This window comes from Plecotus auritus (assembly GCF_963455305.1).
Source record: "Plecotus auritus genome assembly, chromosome: 3".
Classification (NCBI taxonomy): domain Eukaryota; kingdom Metazoa; phylum Chordata; class Mammalia; order Chiroptera; family Vespertilionidae; genus Plecotus; species Plecotus auritus.
This window is the reverse complement of record NC_137772.1, coordinates 169,748,340-169,771,286: the sequence shown is the minus strand read 5'-3', so window position 1 is coordinate 169,771,286 and position 22,947 is coordinate 169,748,340. Positions and strand designations below refer to the sequence as shown.

The 22,947-nt window shown below is 41.6% G+C and overlaps 1 protein-coding gene and 2 pseudogenes across 3 annotated transcripts; 2 read left to right on the top strand and 1 right to left on the bottom strand.

Annotated features, from left to right (window-relative positions):
* The first annotated feature begins 861 nt into the window (after positions 1-861).
* On the top strand, positions 862-5,053 carry LOC308244228 (protein SHQ1 homolog; annotated as a pseudogene). Its single transcript has 4 exons — positions 862-976; positions 1,113-1,239; positions 3,803-4,523; positions 4,723-5,053. The product of its transcript is annotated as a protein SHQ1 homolog (transcript).
* A 136-nt stretch (positions 5,054-5,189) lies between these two features.
* On the bottom strand, positions 5,190-5,648 carry LOC308243611 (large ribosomal subunit protein eL29-like; the record flags this gene model as incomplete). Its single annotated transcript, XM_080659278.1, has 1 exon — positions 5,190-5,648. The coding sequence occupies one exon, from the start codon at positions 5,646-5,648 to the stop codon at positions 5,190-5,192; it is 459 nt and encodes a 152-aa protein (XP_080515404.1).
* Positions 5,649-11,074: 5,426 nt separating this feature from the next.
* Positions 11,075-12,150, top strand: LOC308244674 (small ribosomal subunit protein eS1-like; annotated as a pseudogene). Its single transcript has 2 exons — positions 11,075-11,635; positions 11,872-12,150. The product of its transcript is annotated as a small ribosomal subunit protein eS1-like (transcript).
* Positions 12,151-22,947: the final 10,797 nt, after the last annotated feature.

Below are 22,947 nucleotides of genomic sequence, written 5' to 3'. Positions count from 1 at the left end.
TTGGCTTCTCTATTATAGCTTACTGTAGTTTTCTTTTTCCTTGTATAAGAAAACTATCAACAAATCTCACTTATATAAAAGCAAAACTCCCTACTGGCAGGGCGATTGGGAGGCAAAGAGAGAGTCTTTTTTTTTTTTCTTTTAAATATATATATATATATATATATACTGAGTAGCCAGATTATTATGATCTCTGATATATATATTAGAGGCCCGGTGCATGAATTCATGAATGGGTGGGGTCCAGTCAGCCTGGCCAGGGGGAGGGGACATGAGTGGTTGGCAGGCCTGCCTGCTGGTCGAACTCCTGGTCGAGGGGACAATTTGCATATTAGCCTTTTATCATATAGGATATACACTGAGTGGCCAGATTATTATGCGTTCAGCGATCATAATAATCTGGCCACTCAGTGTGTGTGTGTGTGTGTGTGTGTGTGTGTGTGTGTGTGTGTGTATTGATTTTGGAGAGGAAGGGGGAGGGAAAGAAAGATAGAAACTTCAATGATGATTGAGAGTATCATTGATTGGCTGCTTCCTGCATGCTTCCTACTGGGGAATGAGCCCGCAAGCTGGGCAAGTGCCCTTGACCGGAATCGAACCCAGGACCCTTCAATCCACAGGCCGATGCTCTATCCACTGAGCCAAACTGGCTAGGGTGGGAGAGTCTTTTCTGAAATAGTACTGCACTCCCTTCCTTTCTCTTTAAAAGAAAAAAAAAAAAAAAAACAGACTCACACACACACCCGCTGGCCCAGTGATCCAGCCTGCATCTGTAGGACCGCCCAGGACTTCCTGCAGGTTTTTCTAGACACCACAGAGGATGGTGTCTATGAGCCCACAGACCTGATTCTGGAGGAGTGGATGGAGCTGGAAAATTGCCCACTGTGCAAGCAGGAGCTGCTGGTGGAGATCCAAAGCCTGTGGGAGGAGTTCAGCAAAGCCATGAGCGAGAAGGGTCTGGAGGCCAAGGAGGGCAGTGTGACTTCTAAGGGAACCGGAAAATGACAATGGGGTGGAAGGACTTCAACATGGACCCCAAGAAAAGGATCTAGTTCTTGGTGGAGAATGAACTCCTCCAGTACACACCCGGGATCACCCGTTTCCTGTATAAGGGCAAGAACCTGAACAAGACAACCATAGGGACTACCCCAGAGAGAGGGAAGAGTTGAGCCTGGCAGTGCTCCACATCATTGTAGATCTGCAAGAGCTCACCCACATCAATCTGGTGCAGGCTCTCAGGCAATTTCTGTGGATCTTCCTGTCTCCCTAGAGAGGCTCACAAGATTGACCAGATGATGGAAGCCTTCTCCCAGCGATACTACTGCTGTTATATTGTAAATCAGAAGACGCCTTAATAAGCCAAATCTATTTGGAGTCCTTTTCATTTCGCTAGTGCTAGCGGGCCCGGAGGAAATCTTGCTTCTCAAATTCTGGGGCCCAATATGGTGGAAGTCTTTCTTATTTATATGTTTTTCAGCTCTGTCTTCTAAATTTGGAATGAGACTTCTGGACCTTCTGAGAAAGAGGTCCTGTGTGCTGGGAAGGGGCTGTGAAACCACTTCTCAAGGCCTGGCCTAGTGCCAGCACTGACAACTCTGTCTGGGGCATAGTTTATGGCCTCTCTGAAATGGGGAGTAGTCTTATTTTTCCCTAATGTTTAAGCAAGCAAACGCTTACAGAAGCCAGAATAGCAGGGTTAAATTTTAAACAGCAGTTTTTACCCAAGATGGAGGTTACTATGCTTCACTGCCAGCGCAATTCCAGAGTTTTCTAGTCCCCGGACACATGCTACCTGCTGTCTTTCATAGCAATTATGCTGAATACCAGCCTTTATAATCCCAACATCTGGGACTAGCCGGGCCTGGAGACTTTGTGGCATCATCTAGGACAAGACCTGCTGAAGAGCTGCTCAGGAACATGAGCCCTTCAGGACTCCTGAGGACCATGGGAATGATCTGACCCATACCTTTAAGCCAAATGGGGAGGGGCTGGCTCCTCACAGACAACTGCCTCTGATTTGAGTGCATAACAGATAAACAGACAATGAGCCTGGAGGAATCTCCCTGGAGAACCTGAGCATCTGAGAGGTGAAGACTGCTGGAAACGGAACTACTTTGAGCTTTGCATCCACAATAGCAAGCAGCAGCTCATCAAAGCCTGCAAAACAGAGGCAGCTGGCCATGTGGTGTACTGGATATCTGCCCCCACTGAGGAGGGGAAGGATGAGTAGATTAAGTCCATCCAGGCAGCTGTGAGCATGGGGCCTCTTCTATGGGATGTGGGGGGGCAGGGAAGAATTGGATTTCTGTCAGGAAAGAGCAGGAGCTCTTCCCCTCCCCTCCTCTTCCTCTCCTCTGCCCTCTGTCACTCTGCTGCCTCTCTCCCTTTCCTCCCCTCCCCCTCCCTTCTCCTCTACTGCGGCTGCTCCCCCTGTCGCTCAACCATCCTCGGCCCCATGTTAAAGGGATTCTGTAGCCACTGTGAAGTATGGCATTTGGGACCACGTCACCTTTCCAGTTTTTGTTCTTTTATTTCTCTCTGCGTTTGTCCTTGCCCAACCAACTATAGGTTTATTTCACTTTTTCAGCCCCACCCTGTCCATGGACCTCTTATCTGAAGGTCTCCTATGCCTGCTTTACACCAAAGGAGCCTCAGTCCCCTACCTCCTCATCATCTGCTACTTCTCTGGTTTTGCCCCTTAATTGTGGTTCTCATCCTCAGATTAACTATTCCTAGAAGAATTGTAGAAAATGGAAGTGAACAAGGGTCCTAATGATACAGATAAAGGAATTTTTGCCATTCAGTTGCCCAAAGAAACTCCTGGCCAGCTTGTGAGAAAATGCTCACCTGTCCGAATTTAAATAATGGACTTGGAGACAGTAGTATGGCGAAAAGGAGACTTAATATGCTCTCGAGAGCAGTAGTTTGTTCCATTGTACAGGCACCCCTGTGGCAGGGAATATAACCTATTTAGTCCCTCCTCCGGTTTCTCTTTGGCTGAGTACTATGGGGTCACCTGTTTCTTCATATGTGGCCTAGGTCCTGTTGTCTCCCATTGGGCCATTTAAAAAAATTGGGCTGAGGCCTTCTCTAGTTGCCTCCACCTCCCCGTGTCTAGCCGAGGCAGGCACCTTGGGTGTTTCCACCACGATGTTGGCCCATGTGTACAGTTCTTTGTTCCTTTTCCCTCCTCCCTACATTCTGTTTGCCCTGGGGGAATTCAGCAAATTCCATCAAAAGCCAACCATGTTGCCCTCACGGGTTTGGCTCAGTGGATAGAGCGTTGGTCTGCGGATTCAAGGGTCCCGGGTTCAATTCCGGTCAAGGGCATGTACCTTGGTTGCGGGCACATACCCAGTAGGGAGTGTGCAGGAAGCAGCTGATCGTTTCTCTCTCATCGATGTTTCTAACTCTCTATCCCTCTCCTTTCCTCTCTGTAAAAAATCAATAAAATATATTAAAAAAAAAAAAAAAAAAAGCCAACCATGCTGGAGATGGATCACAGAGGTCCATTTCCTATAGACTGAATATGTTAACCACTTCTGGCACCAAGAAAATCCAGGACTGCCCTAGCTGGTTTGGCTCAGTGGATAGAGCATTGGCCTGTGGACTGAAGGGTCCCAGGTTCGATTCCGGTCAAGGGCATGTACCTTGGTTGCAGGCATATCCTCAGTGGGGGGTGTGCAGGAGGCAGCTGATCGATGTTTCTCTCTCATTGATGTTTCTAACTCTCTTTCCCTCTCCCTTCCTCTCTGTAAAAAATCAATAAAATATATTTAAAACAACAACAACAACAAAAAAGAAAATCCAGGACTGAAAAACCACTTGTGGAGGAAATAGGTGCTTCTGAGGTTTCTGTGGAAGGAGTAGAAGATGATGACGAAGAGTTTGATTGGGAAATTGAACAGTCCCCCTATGAAGAGGTATCAGAAAGTGCTCTGAACCTGCAGGGCTACTATAGATTTGGAGGCTTACGATCAGGAGTATTTCAGCGATTACAGGATGAATTCAGTAATGTCATCGATATTAAGGATCCAGATTTTACTCCTGCAGCTGAAGGCAGGCAGAAACACCTAGCTGCTAAACTGGCCACATTTGATCCTGATCATTATCTTTTTCTCTTCTGAAGAAGAGAAATATCAGCTAGGAAAATTTGTCCGTAAGTCTTACCTGCTAAACAAAAGAGCTCATTGTTGTGTACTACGATCTGATTGATATCCTTCTGGCATTTTGCTGTGAAACTTGTTTCAATGAAGGAGAGAAGAATGTTGAATCTGCACGGAATATCAGAAAACTGAATCCAACACTGTGTTGGTTTGAGATTTGGACTAATGTTCATGAAATCCTGGTGTCTTTTGGAAGAAGAATTTTGTGCTCCCCACTTTACCACCATTTCAAGCTGGTGATGAAAGCCTGCTGAGAGACTATAAAGTTATTGCAACTAGGTACAAGTGAGTTTTAAAATGGCTACTGGTTATTCACAAAATTTTTCACGACAGCGACCCAGCTTACATTCTAAACCAGTGGTCGGCAAACCGCGGCTCACAAGCCACATGAGGCTCTTTGGCCCCTTGAGTGTGGCTCTTCCACAAAATACCACGTGCGGGCGCGCATGTACAGTGCGATTGAAAGTTCGTGGCCCATGTGCAGAAGTCGGTTTTCGGCTCTCAAAAGCAATTTCAATCGTTGTACTGTTGATATTTGGCTCTGTTGACTAATGAGTTTGCCGGCCACTGTTCTAAATGATCTCTACATCTCAGACAACTGTGTGTGGATTCAGAAAGCCAAGTCCAAAAAGTTGGCAGCTCTTCCAAAAGCCTTCAAAGAAGCACCCCTGATGAAGGCCCAGCTGGGGTTAGAAGTGGAAGAGCTGGAGGTGGCAGCACTCCTCCTCCGGGAGGAAGAAGCAGCTGGTTCAGCCTGTGGGCAGCGGATACCATCCTCCAGTTTTGAGGCAAGTGGCTCAGAAGACTCAGACAGTACCACATCACCCGGGATTGCAGACTCAGACTCAGAGCCAGAGGGGCTCAAAGGCAGGGATCCAGGAGAGTAAATTCCTTGCAAGGTCCCTTTCTTTTTTTTTGTTTTTTTGTTTTTTTCCTGCCGCAGATTTATTTGTACAAACAGCACAGGAGGGCACCAGTACCACGCAGACAGCAGCCCAGGGGCCCCACCAGTCCTTCAGGCCTCTACTGTGGAGCCTTTGTGGGGACCTGGGCACCTTTGGGAGCCTGAGCTGCAGCTGTACCTGCAGCCTGGGGCTTGGTTTCCGCCTTGGCCTTGGCCTTTGGCCGGCAGAGCCTGAGCCCCTTGGCAATGCAGGCACGAGCACGTTTCCCAAGCTTGGGGTGAGCGATGTAGGCAAGTCGACTGAGTTTGCGGCTGCAGCCCTTTGGGATATTGGGCCTGGGCTCCTTGGGCTTGACCAGGGCCTTGATGGCCTCAGCGCGTGCACTCATGGCCTTGGCGTTGTTGGCCTGCATCTTCTTCAGGCCCTTGTTGTGCTTCTTGGCAAAGCACATGTTCCTTAGGAACTTGGGGTCTACCCCCTTAAGAGAGTCATATCTTTGTGATCGGGGATTCTTGATGCCGTTTCTGTGCCATTTTCGGGACTGGTTGTGCGTGGTGTGGTTCTTGGACTTGGCCATCTCTGTACTGAAGCCCGCGGCTCCCAAAGCGCCAGGGACCGGAAGCAAGGTCCCTTTCTTGACGAAAGCAGTTGCCCTGCTTATTGATGGTGGGCTGTGCAGAAGCTTGGCCGTCCTGTGGACTGACATCAGTCAAGTAAAGCCACTGTCATGCTCCAGGGCTCTCGGGGGATGCTTGGAGAACAACTGAAGACTAGGTCTTTGATAGAGGAGCTTGGAGAACAACTGAAGACTGCAGCTCAGCTTTCCAAGCCCGAGGGCTCCGCTGCTGGGAGTCACAGCAATGCACAGGCAGAGGACTGGCAGACTCCCAGTGATGGGCTCTGAGTGGTTTTATTCATGGTTGAGAATTATGTCAGATTTGGCTTTATTTACTGACCGAGAATTCTTCATTTTTACTTTGTGCTTTTTCTTAGTGTATACAACATTGTTTTTCAATAAGCTAATGTTGACAACTTTTAGTTTCCTTCCTGCTACTTTAAAAGTAAAGGTCTAAAGTAATTTAAAAAAAAAAAAAGGAGCAGGAGCAGGAGCATACCTGCTCCTTTGCCCCAAATCTCTAGTAGGGGGAGTGCAGAAGGTAGACAATTGATGTTGCTCTCAAATTGATGTTTCTCTCTCTGTGCCTCCCTCTCCCTTCCTCTCTGTAAAAAAATCAATAAAAAATCTGAAGTCCTGGCTGATGTGGCTCAGTGGTTAGAGTTTGGAAAAACTATCCTCATGTGAGGATTAACAGCAACTACAAAAAACTTTTAAAAGTCTTAAAACTAAATAAATACATAAATGCTTATGTATTTATAGATTTGAAAGAGAGAACATCGATTTGTTCCACTTATTTATGCATTTATTGGTTGTTTCTTGTATATGCCGTAACCGGATCGTACTGGAACTTGCAACCTGGGCATATGGGGACAAAGCTTTTTTTAAAATTTAATATATACATATATTTATTGATTTTTTTACAGAGAGGAAGGGAGAGGGAGAGAGAGTTAGAAACATCGATGAGAGAGAAACTTCGATCAGCTACCTCCTGCACACCCTCTACTGGGGATGTGCCCACAACCAAGGTACATGCCCTTGACCGGAATTGAACCTGGGACCCCTCAGTCCGCAGGCCAACGCTCTATTCACTGAACCAAACCGGTTAGGGACAAAGCTTTAACCAACTGAGCTACCTGGACAGGGACCAATTGTTACAGAGTTGCTGTATCCTGGCGGCAGGACTCCTCCACCCAGCAGTTGCAGATACTGGTTCCGCGTTTGGAAAATTCACCACCTCTTTCCTTATTTGTAATCAATGACATGCTGTTGATAATTATTAATTATTTAACCACTGGAAAAAAGTAGGAGAACCCTGACAGGTTTGGCTCAGTGGATAGAGCGTTGGCCTGCGGACTGAAAGGTCCCAGGTTCGATTCCGGTTAAAGGCATGTATCTTAGTTGCGGGCACATCCCCAGTAGGAGATGTGCAGGAGGCAGCTGATCAATGTTTCTCATTGATGTTTCTAACTCTCTATTCCTCTCCCTTCCTCTCTGTAAAAACTCAATAATATATATATATATTTTAAAAAGGGCAGTTATTCTAAACAAAACATTAGCAAAGATAATCCATTAATGTACAAAAGAATAATACTTTACAACTAAGCAAAGATACTTTTTGGAATGCAGGGGTGGTTTAATATTAAGAAAGTCACTATAGGCCCTGGCCGGTTTGGCTCAGTGGGTGGAGCATCGGCCTGCGGACTGAGGGGTCCCGGGTTCGATTCCGGTCGGGGGCATGTACCTTGGTTGCGGGCACATCCCCAGTGGGGGGTGTGCAGGAGGCAGCTGATCAATGTTTCTCTCTCATCAATGTTTCTAACTATCCTTCTCCCTTCCTCTCTGTAAAAAATCAATAAAATATATTAAAAAAAAAGAAAGTCACTATAATTTATTATGATTATATTAGAATTATGTTATTAATAAATGCTGAAAAACTTTTGATAAAAGTCAGCATTTATGCATAACAATATCAATTGTAATAAAAATAAGTCTAAGTAAATAAGAATTCAAGTAAACAACTTAAATATAATAAAGACTATATATCCAAACAAATAGCAAATATTATCCTAAATGGAAAAACACGATAGCATTTCAGTTAAAATAAAAAACTAGTAGGAATGCCCCAATACCATTTATTATTTTGTATCAAATTTTACATTTTTATCAAAATTATGCATGCACATGGTTTAAAGAGTCATTTAACCCTATAATACACTTTATGAAAAACTCTTATGGCCCATTTCCCCATTCTGAGAGAGAACCTCATATAAAGGAAAACATATAGAAATGATACGTATTCTCTATTTTAGCAATAGGCACCTAAAAAAAATTCCATTTCCAGTATAGCCAAATGTATAAAATACTTAGAAGTTAATAAGAAAGGTTATAGAAACTAAGTATTTTTATTATAGCATTGCTCATGATGGCAAAAACCTGGAAACAATGTGAATGCCATCAGTAGTAATGACTGAATAAATTATGCCATGTCCCCACTATTATTATGCATCTAATAAAAAGTTAAACCAATTGTTTTGAACAAATTTCTATGAAGTAGGGTTGAATAATAAAACATGCAGAAAAATGTTTAAGATTATTTTTATAAAGCATTTATTGAAGAAACCTCTATGTGCACTGAAAAAAGGATAATAGACTTTTGTATAATGATATTTCTGCTTGTACATAGAATGACATATATGGGAAATAAAATAGATGAAAAAAATTTTTTACATGTCCAGGATAAAAAGGCTTATTGCTTTCTGTGAGTAATTTTCCATCATAAGGAAACAGTGTTAAAAAAAAAGTAATAGGCTCCTTGTTAATTCATTTTAGTTCTAATATGCAACAATGCTGAATATATTTGTTCATTCTTTTATATATAAAAACTAAAGGCCCAATGCATGAAATTTGTGCAAGGGGATCGGCCCTCGCAGCCACCGCGCTTGCCTCAGCCCTCACAGCCCCGTTGTCTGAAAGGTCGTTCGGCTGTCTGGTCTAATTAGCATATTATGCTTTTATTATTATAGATTTTGAGAAATTTACTAAGGTGGCAGCTTCTTATCCCTAGGATGAGACAATGAACCATGAAGAGAAGCTATAGCAAAATTAAGTGGCCCTGGAGGTGCTATTAGAAAATGTACTTTTCTTCCTTAGAAGTTACACCTGACCTCTCTATAAAGAGAAAAGAATTAAATAATACAACAAATAAAACAATACAAGATGAAATAACAATACAAAATGAAACCATTAAACAAATCCAAAGCAGTATAAGACAAATTTTCAGCAAGTTAAAATTTTGCTTTTAGTACCTTCCCCTCTGGCTGGTAACCCCTTTTGATCCTCCTCTTTATTTTTCTCTTTTCCTCTTTTGGAAACCAGAAAATAAAGACCAGGACATTTTAAAGCAATTGCATATATATGGGAAACTAGAAAGTGACCATGTATGTCCAGAGAAAGATACAGGCCTAGAAAAGACATGAGAAGACATTGTTTACACCTAGATGGATCCTTGGTACAGAGACAGACTGCAACAACAACAAAAAAAGAAAAACACAGCAAATTTGGGTAACTCTGAATTCCAGAGTTACCACTTTATTAGATGCAAATGTCTGATTATCAACAAAAATTACAAGATATATAAAGAAACAGGAAATCATAGCCCATTCAAAGAAAAAAAACACTATTACTGAAAAAGATCTGAAGGCAGATATGCTAGAAAAATACTTTAAAACAACTATCTTTTAAAAACATATATTTTTTAATTGATTTCAGAGATAGAGAGGGAGCGAGAGATAGAAACATCAATGATGAGAGAGAATCATAGATTGGCTGCCTCCTGCACATCCCCCACTGGGGATCAAGTCCACAATCCAGGCATGTGCTCTGACTGGGAATCAAACCGTGGCCTTCCAGTTCATACGTCGATGCTCAACCAATGTGCCATGCCAGTTGAGCTCAAAAAAACTATCTTAAAGATGCTCAAAGAACCAAAGGAAGCTGGGGAGAAAGTAAAACAAAACAAAACAAAACAACTATGGTTGAATAAAATGGAAATATCAACAAAGAGAAAACCTAAAAAGAAACCAAATATTCTGTAGCTGAAAAGTATAATAACTGAAATGAAGAAAACATATTTCCTAGAGTGATTCAAAGCAGATTTTAGCAGGCAGAAGAAACAGTGATCTTGAAGATAGAATAATGGAAATTATTGAGTCTGAGGACAGAAAGTAAAGATCAAAGGAAAGTGAACAGAGGCTAAAGGATATGTGGGACAGCATCAAGTAAACTAACATATGCATTGTAGGAGTTTCAGAAGAGAGGAAGAAAGGGACTGAAATATTTGAAAAAGTAATGGATGCAAACTTCCCAATCTTTTTTTTTTTTAATATATTTTATTGATTTCTTACAGAGAGGAAAGGGAGAGGATAGATAGCTAGAAACATCGATGAGAGAGAAACACCGACCAGCTGCCTCCTGCACACCTCCCACTGGGGATGTGCCCACAACCCAGGTACATGCCCTTGACCGGAATCGAACCCGGGACCCCTCAGTCCGCAGGCCGACGCTCTATCCACTGAGCCAAACCGGTCAGGGCAAACTTCCCAATTTTGATGAAAGGCATGAATACAAACATCTAAGAAACTCAACAAATTCAAAATAGGATGATTCAAAGAGACCTACACAGAAACACATTACAATCAAACTATCAAAGCCAAAGACAATATTTTTGTTGTTGTAGTTAATCCTCACCTGAGGATATTTTTTTCCATTAACTTTTTTAGAGAGAGTGAAAGGAAGAGGGAGAGAGAGAGGGGGGAGAGAGAGAGAGAGAGAGAGAGAGAGAGAGAGAGAGAGAGAGAGAGAGAGAGAGAGAAACATCGATATGAGAGAGACATATAGACTGGTTGCCTCCCCCACATGCCTTGACTGAGGCCAGGAATCGAGCCTATAGCCAAGGTATGTGCCCTTTACTGGAATCAAACCTGAGATCCTTCAGTCCATGGGCCAATGCTCTAATCACTGAGCAAACTGACTAGTATCAAAGAGAGAGGTTTTTTTTTTTTTTTAAACTTCTTTTTATTGATTTCAGAGAGGAAGGGAGAGGGAGAGAGAGATACATCAATGATGAGAGAGAATCATTGATTGGCTGCCTCCTGCATGCCCTACACTGGGAATCAAGCCCACAACCTGGGCATGTACCCTTAACCGGAATTGAACCTGGGACCCTCCAGTCAGCAGGCCGACGCTCTATCCATTGAGCCAAACTGACTAGGGATAAAGAGAGAATTTTGAAGGCAGAGAGAAGCAACTTGTTACATACAAGGGATCCTCAATAAGATAATTAGTAAATTTCTCATCAGAAAGTTTGTAGGTCAGCTTTTGGCTTTCTGAGCAGCACCATGGCGGTGGGCAAGAATAAGCGCCTTACGAAAGGCGGCAAAAAGGGAGCCAAGAAGAAAGTGGTTGATCCATTTTCTAAGAAAGATTGGTATGATGTGAAAGCACCAGCCATGTTCAATATAAGAAATATTGGAAAAACACTGGTTATGAGAACTCAAGGAACCAAAATTGCATCTGATGGTCTCAAGAGTCGTGTTTTTGAGGTGAGTCTAGCTGATCTGCAGAATGATGAAGTTGCATTTAGAAAATTCAAGCTAATTACTGAGGATGTTCAGGGCAAAAACTGCCTGACTAATTTCCATGGCATGGATCTTACCCGTGACAAAATGTGATCTATGGTCAAGAAGTGGCAGACCATGATTGAAGCTCATGTCGATGTAAAGACTACCGATGGTTATTTGCTTCGTCTCTTCTGTGTTGGTTTTACTAAAAAACGCAACAATCAGAGTCGGAAGACCTCTTATGCTCAGCATCAGCAGGTTTGCCAAATCTGGAAGAAAATGATGGAAATCATGACCCGAGAGGTGCAGACAAATGACTTGAAAGAAGTGGTCAATAGCCAAAACCGGTTTGGCTCAGTGGATAGAGCGTCAGCCTGCGGACTGAAGGGTCCCGGGTTCGATTCCGGTCAAGGGCACGTAGCTTGGTTGCGGGCACATCCCCAGTGGGAGGTGTGCAGGAGGCAGCTGATCGATGTTTCTCTCTCATCGATGTTTCTGGCTCTCTATCCCTCTTCCTTCCTCTCTGTAAAAAATCAATAAAATATTTAAAAAAAAAAAAAGAAGTGGTCAATAAATTGATTCCAGACAGCATTGGAAAAGACATAGAAAAGGCTTGCCAATCTATTTATCTGCTCCATGATGTCTTTGTTAGAAAAGTCAAAATGCTGAAGAAGCCCAAGTTTGAACTGGGAAAACTCATGGAGCTTCATGGTGAAGGTAGCAGTTCTGGAAAAGCTACTGGGGATGAGACAGGAGCTAAAGTTGAACGAGCTGATGGATATGAGCCTCCAGTCCAAGAATCTGTTTAAAATTCAGACATTTAATGGTGACAAATAAAAAAACCTACTTGTGAAAAAAAAAAAAAAAAGAAAGAAAGTTTGTAGGTCAGAAGGCAGTGGGCTGATATATTCAAAATGCTGAAAGAAAAAACAACACCTGTCAACCAAGAATCCTATATCCAGCACACTGTCTTTCAAAAGTGAGGGAGACTACCTACATCCAACTATCAAACAAAACCCCAGAAAATAGCAAGAGTTAGTGAAGATATGGGGAAATTGGAACCTTTGTGTACTGTTGGTGGGAATGTAAAATGGTACAGCTGCTGTGGAAAACTATATGGTGGTTCCTTAAAAGTTAAATAGCCCTAGCTGATTTCACTCAGTGGTTGGAACTTGGGCCCACGGACTGAAGGGTCCTGGGTTCATTTCTGGTCAAGGGCATGTACCTTGGTTGCAGGCTCAATCCCTGGCCCAGGTCAGGGCATGTGTGGAGGCAACCAATTGATGTGTCTTTCTCACATCAATGTTTCTCTGTCTCTCCCCATCCCTTCACTCTAAAAATCAATAGAAAAAATATCCTTGGGTGAGAATTAACATAAAAAAATTGAAAATAGAGTTACCATATGATTTAGCAATTCCACTTCAGGGTATATTCCCAAAAGAATTAAAAGCAGAATATTGAAGAGATATTTATACGCCATGTTCATAGCAACTTTATTCACAATAGCTAAAATATGGAACCAACTCAAGCATCCATCAACATCTAACTAGATAAGCAAAATGTGTTACATATGTATAATGGAATATTATTCAGCCTTAAAAGAAAGGTAACTCTGATATATGCTATAACATGGATGAATCTTGAGGATATTATGCTAAGTGAAATGTGCCAGTCACAAAAAAACAAACACTATATTACTCCACTTTTATGAGGGACTTAGAGGAGTCAAGTCATAGGGACAGAAAAATAGAATGGTAGTTTCCAGGGGATGAGGAGTTTTTCTTTAATGGGTATAGAGTTTGTTTTGCAAAATGAAGAGAGTTCTAGAGATGCGTGATAGTTGCACATCATTATGAATGTAATTAACACCATTGAACTATGCACTTAAAAATGGTTAGGGTGTTATCTCAGTTGGTTGAAATGTCAAGGTTGCGGGTTTGATCTCAGGGCACACACAAGAAGCAACCAATGAACGCATAAATAAGTAGAACAACAAATTGATGTCCCTCTAAAAATTTTTTTGAAAATGGATAGGGTGTAAATTTTATGCTATGCATATTTTAAAAACATATTTTTTATTGATTTCAGAGGAAGGGAGAGGGAGAAGAGAGAGAAACATCAATGATGAGAGAGAATCATTGATTGGCTGCCTCCTGCATACCCCCTACTAGGGATCGAGCCCGAAACCCAGGCATGTGCCCTTGACTGGAATCAAACCTGGGACTCTTCAGTCCACAGGCCGATGCTCTATCCACTGAGTCAATTCAGCGAGGGCTACATATTTTACCACAATAAATTTTTTGAAAAAAAGATACTTGGCTGTTTAAGCAAAGAAATAACAATTAACTGTAGGATTAAATCATATATAGAAATGAATGACAAAATAACTCAAAGACCAAGAAGGGAATAATAGAAAACTTATCATTGCAAGGTTCTTATGCTGTAATGGTCTCTTATATTTGACCCCATATGCACAAGCAACCAAAGGGAAAAATATACTATAAACTAGACTTCACTGACATTTTAAAATCTTGTGCTTCAAAGAATACTATCTAGAAAGTAAAAGACAACTCACAGAATGGGACAAATACAATTGCAAACCATATATCTATGGTAAGGGTCTAGCATCCAGAATATATAAAGAACTGTTGTGCCCTAGCTGGTTTGGCTCAGTGGATAGAGTGTCTGCCTGCGACTGAAGGGTCCTGGGTTCCATTCCAGTCAAGGGCACATGCCTGGGTTGCAAGCTCGATCCTCAGTAGGGAGCATGCAGGAAGCAGCCGATCAGTGATTCTCTCTCATCATTGATGTCTCTCTTTCTCCCTTCTCACTGAAAAAAAAAATATATATATATATATATTGCAAGTCAACAGTAAAATCAAATAATTGGGACAAGATTTGAAAATACATTTATCCAAAGAAGATGGAAAAATTGCCAATAAGCACATGAAAATATGCTCAACATCAGTCATTAGAGAAATACAAATCAAAACTGCAATCAGTTACCAATTCACACCAATTAGGATGGCTAAAATAAAGAAATGACAAATTTCAGTTATGTAGAGAAATCAGAACCCTTATACATTGCTGGTGAAAGTGTAAAATAGTGGAGCCACTTTGGAAAACACTTTCTTGAAATGCTAAACATAAAGTTACCATATGACCTAGCAATTCTACTCCTAGGTATATATAATACTGAAGAGAAATGAAAAAATATGTCCACACAAAGTCCATACATAAATACCATAGCAACATTATTCATAACTAGTGACCCGGTGCACAGATTTGTGCACATTGAAAGGAAATTAATTACAAGGTGGCCGGTGGGGAGGGACTGGGCGAGATGGGCCAGACATGCCCTGGAGCCAACCTCCCATGGTCCCTCCCCGGCTTACTGCAGGGTGAGCAGGGTCCTTCCAGCAGGTGGGGTCCCTCGGCCTGGCCTGCGGGGTTTGGGCTGAAACTGGCTCTCTGACATCCCACAAGAGGTCCCAGAGTGCGAGAGAGCACTCTGCAAAGTTGCTGTTGTACAGGGTGTGGAACGCAAATGCAAGTGTGCAGTAAACCAGATTCAGGGCAACAGTGCCCCACCAACAACATAACCCATGGCTGAAGGTGGAATTGCATAGCCCTGCAAGGAATCGGGCTCTCTCCTCTCTGGTTTCAGGGTGCATCACCCGAGAATTGCCGCTGCCACATCCCTGCAGCTCGGCAGCTACTGCGTTGAGCATCTGCCCCCTGGTGATCAGTGCACATAATAGCGACTAGTCAGATGGTCGGACACTTAGCATATTAGCCTTTTATATATATATAGCCAAAAAAAGTGGAAACAACCCAAATGTCTATCAAGTGATGAGTGGATAAACAAAATGATGTGTATTCATATAATTGAATATTATTTGGCCATAAACAGAAATCACATACTGATACATACTACAACATAGATAAAACTTGAAAACATTTTGTTAAGGGAAAACAGCTAAACACAAATGGCTATATGTTGTGTGATTCTATTTACATTAAATAACTAGGGTAGGCAAATTATCGAGACAGCAGATTCGTGGACACCTAGGGTTGGAGTGGGGAAGCTTGGATGAATATGGGGAGTAACTATTAATGGGTATTGGGTTTCTTTTTGGGCTGATAAAAAAGAAATCTAAAATTGATTGTGGTGATGATTGTATAATTCTTACTAAAAACCACTCAATTGTATATATGAATAAGTAAATTATATGGTATGTGAATTATATATCAATAAAACTTAAAAAAAGTAAGTGGGTTGGTTACATGAATCTATACATGTGATAAAATTGCATAAAATACTACACACACATCTTACAAATGAGTATATGTAAAAACTTATGAAATCTGAATAATGTCTATTGACTTGTTTTTATATTATATCATACTATAGTAAAGTAAGATGTAATCATTGGGAGAAGCTAGATAAAGTATCATGTGACCTCTCTGTACTGTTTTTGCAAATTTCTGAGTCTATAATTATTTAAAAAATATTAAATGGATAGGGAAAAGGTATACAATGCCAAAATAAATTAAAACAAAGGTTAAGTGGTTTTATAGTATAAGTAGATTTCAGAGCAAAAATTATTGCCAGGGATAAAGAAACACATAATAATGATAAAAGGGTCAATTAGGAAAAAAGACATAATCCTAAATATTTATATAAATAACAGAGCTTCAAAATACATGAATCAAAAACTGATAGCTGTAATGATAAATAGAAAAACCCATAATTAAGATAACTGATAGAATAACTAGACAAAAAATTAGTACAGGTAAGGAACACTTGAATAACATTACCAAACAACCTAATTCACATTTTAATTTATATATATTTTTTGTTGTTTTAGAGAGGGAGAGAGATAGAAACATCAATAATGAGAGAGGGAGAAACCAAGATGGCGGCGTAGGTAAACACCTAAACTGCTGCCTTGCACAACAATTTCAAAACTACAACTAAAAGACTAAACATCTATCACCCAGAACCACGGGAAAGCTGGCTGAGTGGAAGTTCTACAACTAGAAGGAAAGAGAAAAGAGCATTGAGATGTGCACAAGCGCTGAAAAGCTGAGGTATGGAGGCGCGCGAATCAGGCAGGCGGCGGTGGGTGTCTGGGTGCGCTGCTTCTTTCAACCCAAAGGGAGACAAGCTCCTGATTACTCTGAACTCCAGTTTCTGGGGAGACGCTGGGGACCCAAACTCCTATGGGGAGAAGCTGGACTGTCTGCCATCGGGTCGGAAAGGGAGGTGCGCCCAGCAATTATTGTTTACTGCGCTGGGGTGCGTGACACGGGGACGCGGAAACGTGGAAACACAGAGACGGCTGACTGGCAGCCATCACTGTTTGCCACGCCCTAGCCTAGTGACTCCCTGAGACCCCGCCCCGCACAATCTACAAACCCACCCAAGCTCTGAGCAGCGGCTTTTGCATATAAATGGCCTGCCCTATCGCAGCTTAACCAAACAAACTGCAGCTCTGGTCAGACAGCTTCAAAACCTCCAAACCCCAAGCAAAGAGAAGACTGTAGTTCTCGCTGTACCTCCTGCTGGATGGCCTCAGACAGTAGCTGACCAGCACCCCATTGGAGATCCAAAAGCTAGTGTATCTAGTGGTCAGTGTGAGACGACACCAGATTTCACTACTCACATCCATAAGTGACACATTCAAGAGGCAGACTCAGTGAGCACCAAAGCCCCACTGAAGCAAGTCCTGCCCCATAAGCGTGTCTCCAGCACAGTAGTTCTTCCATTATAGACACAGCAGGTCCTCACAGCCAATTGGCCTGGAGGTCAATTCCTCCCAGTGACACCAACAACAATCAAGACTTAACTACAACAAGGCTGTACACACAGTCCACAAAGGGGTGCACCAAGAGTGTCCACCTCAGGTAACTGGGACGCCAACCCACGGGCCCATGTAGGACACCTAGCACACAAAGCCACCCTACCAACTCAGGGAAGCAACGAAAATGCAGAGACAAAGAAACAGATCACAAACAAAAGAAATGGAGGAAAACAAATGACTGGATATAGAGTTCAAAACCACGGTTATAAGGTTTTTCAAGAATATCCTAGAAAAGGCCGATAAATTCAACGAGACCCTCGAGGATATGAAAAAGGATCAACTAGAAATTAAACATACACTGACTGAAATAAAAAAATATTATACAGAGACCCAACAGAAGACTAGAGGAATGCAAGAATCAAGTCAAAGATTTGAAATACAAAGAAGCAAAAAATACTCAACCGGGAAAGCAAAAAGAAAAAAGAACCCCAAAATTTGAAGATAGTATAAGAAGCCTCTGGGACAACTTCAAGTGTACCAACATCAGAATTATGGGGGTGCCAGCCGAAACCGGTTTGGCTCAGTGGATAGAGCGTCGGCCTGCGGACTGAAGGGTCCCGGGTTCAATTCCGGTCAAGGGCATGTGCCTTGGTTGCGGGCACATCCCCAGTGGGAGGTGTGCAGGAGGCAGCTGATCGATGTCTCTCTCTCATTGATGTTTCTAGCTCTCTATCCCTCTCCCTTCCTCTCTGTAAAATATTAATAAAATATATTTTTTTAAAAAAAGAATTATGGGGGTGCCAGAAGAAGAGAGAGAGCAAGATACTGAAATCCTATTTGAAGAAATAATGACTGAAAACTTCCCCCACCTGGTGAAAGAAATAGACTTAAAAGTCCAGGAAGCGCACAGAACCCCAAACAAAAGGAATCCAAAGAGGACCACACCAAGACACATCATAATTAAAATGCCAAGGGCAAAAGACAAAGAGAGAATATTAAAAGCAGCAAGAGAAAAACAGTTAATTACCTACATGGGAGCACCCATATGATTGTCAGCTGACTTCTCAACAGAAACTATGCAGGCCAGAAGGGAGTGGCAAGAAATATTCAAAATGATGAATAGCAAGAACCTACAACCAAGATTATTCTACCCAGCAAAGTTATCATTCAGAATTGAAGGTCAGATAAAGAGCTTCACAGACAAGAAAAAGCTAAAGGAGTTCATCACCACCAAACCAGTATTATATGAAATGCTGAAAGGTATTCTTTAAGAAGAGGAAGAAGAAAAAAGTAAAGATAAAAATTATGAACAACAAATACATATCTATCAACAAGTGAATCTAAAAATCAAGTGAATAAAAAATCTGATGAACAGAATAAACTGGTGAACAGAATCAGGGGCATAGAATGGGAGTGGATTGATAATTCTCAGGGGGAAAGGGGTGTGGGGGGTATGGGAAGAGACTGGACAAAAATCGTACACCTATGGATGAGGACAGTGGAAGGGAGGTAAGGGCAGAGGGTGGGGTGGGAACCGGGTGGAGGGGAGCTATGGGGGGAAAAGGGAGAAACAATTGTAGTAATCTGAACAATAAAGATTTATTAAATTAAAAAAAAAATGAGAGAGAATCATTGATTGGCTGCCTCCTGCACAACCCCTACTGGGGATTGAACCTGCAGCCCAGGCATGTGCCCATGACTGGTCTGTAGGCCAATACTCTACCCACTGAGCCAAACCAGCTGGGTCTAATTCACATTTTAGAACTCTCCATCTAACTTCACTTGAATACATACTCTTTTCATGTGCACACAGAACTTTTACCAAGATAGACCATATTCTGACATAATTCAAGTCTTAATAAATTTATAAAGATTCCGGCCATACAAACTATGTTCTAGGGCCACAGTGAAATTATACCAGAAACCTACAGCAGGAAGGTATCTAGAAAATCCCCAAATATAAAATTAAATAAAAACAATTCTAAATAACCCATGAGTCAAGGAAGAAATCAGAAGGAAAAATTTTCAACATTTGAACCAAATGAAAATATAAAAAAAATGTGTGGAATTGAGTAAAGTAGTACTTTTTGGGACATTAGTACTAAACTTACTAACTAGTCAGTATTTAATAGGAACAAACTATTAACTCACCCAGCAACATGAATAAATCTCAATTATTCTGAGTGAAAGAAGCTCGATAGCATTATGCTAAGTGAAATAAGCCAGTCAGAGAAAGATAAATATCACATGATCTCACTCATCTATGGGAAATAATGAACAACATAAACTAATGATCAAAAACAGACCCAGAGACAGGGAAGCATCGATGAGACTGTCAAACCTCAAAGGGAAGGTAGGGGAGGGTGGGGGTAAGAGGGAGAGATCAACCAAAGGACTTGTATGCATGCATATAAGCCTAACCAGTGACACAGACAACAGGGGGGTGAGGACATGAGAGCGTGGGGCGGGGGGTTTGGGAAGGTAATGGGGGAATGAGGACAAATATGTAATACCTTAACCAATAAAGAAATTAAAATGCAAAAAAATAAAAATAAAAGCCCCCATTCATTTTAAACTGAAAAAAAAAAAGAAGCTCGATAAAAAAGTATATCTGGTATGATTTCAGTTTCGATTTTTAAAAATTCTGGAAAATGCAAACTTATATTTAGTGGCAAAAGGTTTGGGTGGGGAAAAAGGAAGCGATTAGAAAGGAAATGTTTTGGGATGATTATTATTTTTATTTTGGTGATGGTTAATGGGTATGTAAATGTCAAAACTTAACGAATTGTACACTTCAAATATGGGCCATTTATTGTGTGTCAATTACACCTCAATAAACTGTTTAAAATTAAATGAAAAAATAGAGTCCAGAAATCTGCAGAGTTCTTGAATCTTTGATTAAATACTAAACTGTACATGTGAGGATTAAGTTTCCACTTAGTTTTAGCTTTTGTAAAACTTCCCTGACTAGCCCGGCTGGTGTGGCTCAGTGGATAAAACATCAGCCTGTGGACTGAAGGGTCCTAGGTTCGATTCCGGTCAAGGACACATGCCTGGGTTGCAGGCTCGAATGTGCTGGAGGCAGCAGATCAATGATTCTCTCTCATCATTAATGTTTCTATTTCTCTCTCCCTCTCCCTTCCTCTCTGAAATAAAAAAAATAAAAATAAAACTTGTCTGACTAAGCCCAATGTTGATGCAATGCCAAGATTGTATTCATTCTTTAAAATATTAGAGATTTATTATAGGACATGTATTAGGAATGTAAAGATCAATAAATTCCATTTCCCCAAGACCTTATCCAGGAGTAACAAACCCAATCTTCAGGAGCTACCAGGCAAGAAAATAGACATTAAAACACACTAAAGATGCCAAGTGTGAAAGCAATAAAATCCAAGTTCTGTATTTAAACATTTCCATACTAATTGAACAATTCTGAGGGCTAAATTTGGCTCACCATTTTATCACTCCTGTTGTAGATAGACAAGGGGAAAAAGAAAGGCAGGTATAAGTTATGCTGGTATATAAGGCAAGAACATAGGCAAAGGATTGCAAAATAAAACAGCTTGATTTATTCAAGTAGTTTTATGTATTTGTGAAGGCTGGAGTATAAGGTTTTTTAAAATATTGATTTTTAAAATTTTTTGGGATTTAAAAATGTATTTTTTATTAATTTCAGAGAGGAAGGGAGAGGAAGAGAGAAATAGAAACATCAATGATGAGAGAGAATAATTGACTGGCTTCCTCCTGCATGCCCCTTACTGGGGATCAAGCCTGCAACTCGAGCATGTGCCCTGACTGGAATTGAACCATGACCTCCTGGTTCATAGGATGACACTCAACCGCTGAGCCACCGTGAGCAGGTGAAAAAAATTATGGATTTTTAGAGGAGGGGGGGGGGGGAGAGAGAGAGAGAGAGAGAGAGAGAGAGAGAGAGAGAGAGAGAGAGAGGAGGGAGAGATTTGTTGTTCCACTTATTTATGCATTTGTTGGTTGCTTGCTTTTTGCACGTACCCTGACTGGGGATCGAACCCACAACCTTGGCATATGGGGATGATTGATGCTTATCAACTGAACTACCTGACCAGGCCTGGAGCATAAGGTTTGCGAGTTCAGTGTTCCTTTATAACATACATTGACATTTTCAACTATTTGTGTATTTGCCTAGACCAGTGGTTGGCAAACTCATTAGTCAACAGAGCGGCAAACCGCGGCTCGCGAGCCACATGTGGCTCGCGAGCCGCGGTTTGCCGACCACTGGCCTAGACTTATAATGGTAAAGAAAGGGTCTTGGAGCCTATCCCATTGCCTGGAACACAGGTTAAATGCTCTTCGTATGAATGGTTCAGAAATATGTAGAGCCAGATACATGGAAACCAATCTATGAAATTGTCATATTTGCATTTCTCATTAGACTAATTTCCATGAGGGCAGATATTGTGTCTTATTCTCTGTTGGAACCTCAGTGCTTAGCAAACAGTAGGAACTGAGGAATTTATGAAATGAATGAATACGAATTTCCACTTGTTTTCATCCTCTATTACAGTGGGAGATGTAAGATCGACTGAGTATGCAAGGCTTCATACCTAGTTCTTCAACCAGTTTGTCAGAATTTTTTTTTAAAGTTTTTATTGATTTTAGAGACAGAGGGAGAGGGATAGAGAAACATTGATGTGAGAGGGAAACATCAATTGGTTGCCTCCTGCACATCCCCGCCTGGGAAGTACCCTGACTGGGAATCAAACCAGTGACTTTCTGGTGCACAGGATGACACTCAACCAACTGAGCCACACTGGCCAGGGCTAGAATTTTGATTTGACTTATTTTGAACAAAAGATTTAATGACTTTAATGATTTAAAGTTTGAAAGTTGCTGCTTTATACAATGGGCTTTTAGTGGGAGAGGATTTTAGAACCAGCCCACCTATGGAGGCAAGTTCATAGACAGATTCTGAGTGGAGAGTAGAACAAAAGACTATAGCAATAGCCTACCCAGGCACTTCTAATTAAGGCAATGATATTAAGAATGTAGAGGGGGATAAATAGAAATATTTTGAAAATCTGGTAGGGAATGTCTATGAAAAAGGGGCCTGTGACAGGATTAGGATGACACTGAAGTTTCTTTCCTTTAAAACTGGGTGGGTGAGTGGGAAGAGATCAATCAAAGAACTTGTATGCATATATGCATAACCCATGGACACAGACAATAGGGTAGTGAGGGCCTGGGGCAGGGGACAGGAGCAGGCTAGAAGGGGACAATGGGGAAGAAAGGGGACATATGTAATACTTTCAACAATAAAGATTTAATTTAAAAAATTAAATTATACACTCAACATAAAATGTACAGTTCAGTGGAATTACTTAGGTATGTTCACATTGTTTTCCAACCATCACCACTATCCATCCCCAGAACTTCATCTTCTGCAACTGGAATTCTGCACCATTAAACAATTTTCCTCAGCCCCCAGCATCTACCATTCTACTTTGTTTCTGAATTTGACTAATCTAAGTGGAATCATTTTTTTTTATGATTGGCTTATTTCACTTAGCTTAATGTCCTCAGGTTCATCCATGTAGCATGCGCCAGAATTTCCTTCTTTTTTTAAGGCTGAGTAATATCCCATTATAAATATAACTAGGGGCCCAGTGCACAAATTCGTGCACCTTGAAAGGAACTGTGGGCCATGAGGCTGCAGTGGGCACAGGGCTGGGTCTTGGCCCATCCTCTGTGCCCCTGCACAGCCCCTACCGCCATGGCCCCTCCCTGGTCCCATCTGCCAGCAGCCCTGCTCCCACCACTGCTACTCGGTAGTGATTTGGGCCAGCGCCAGCA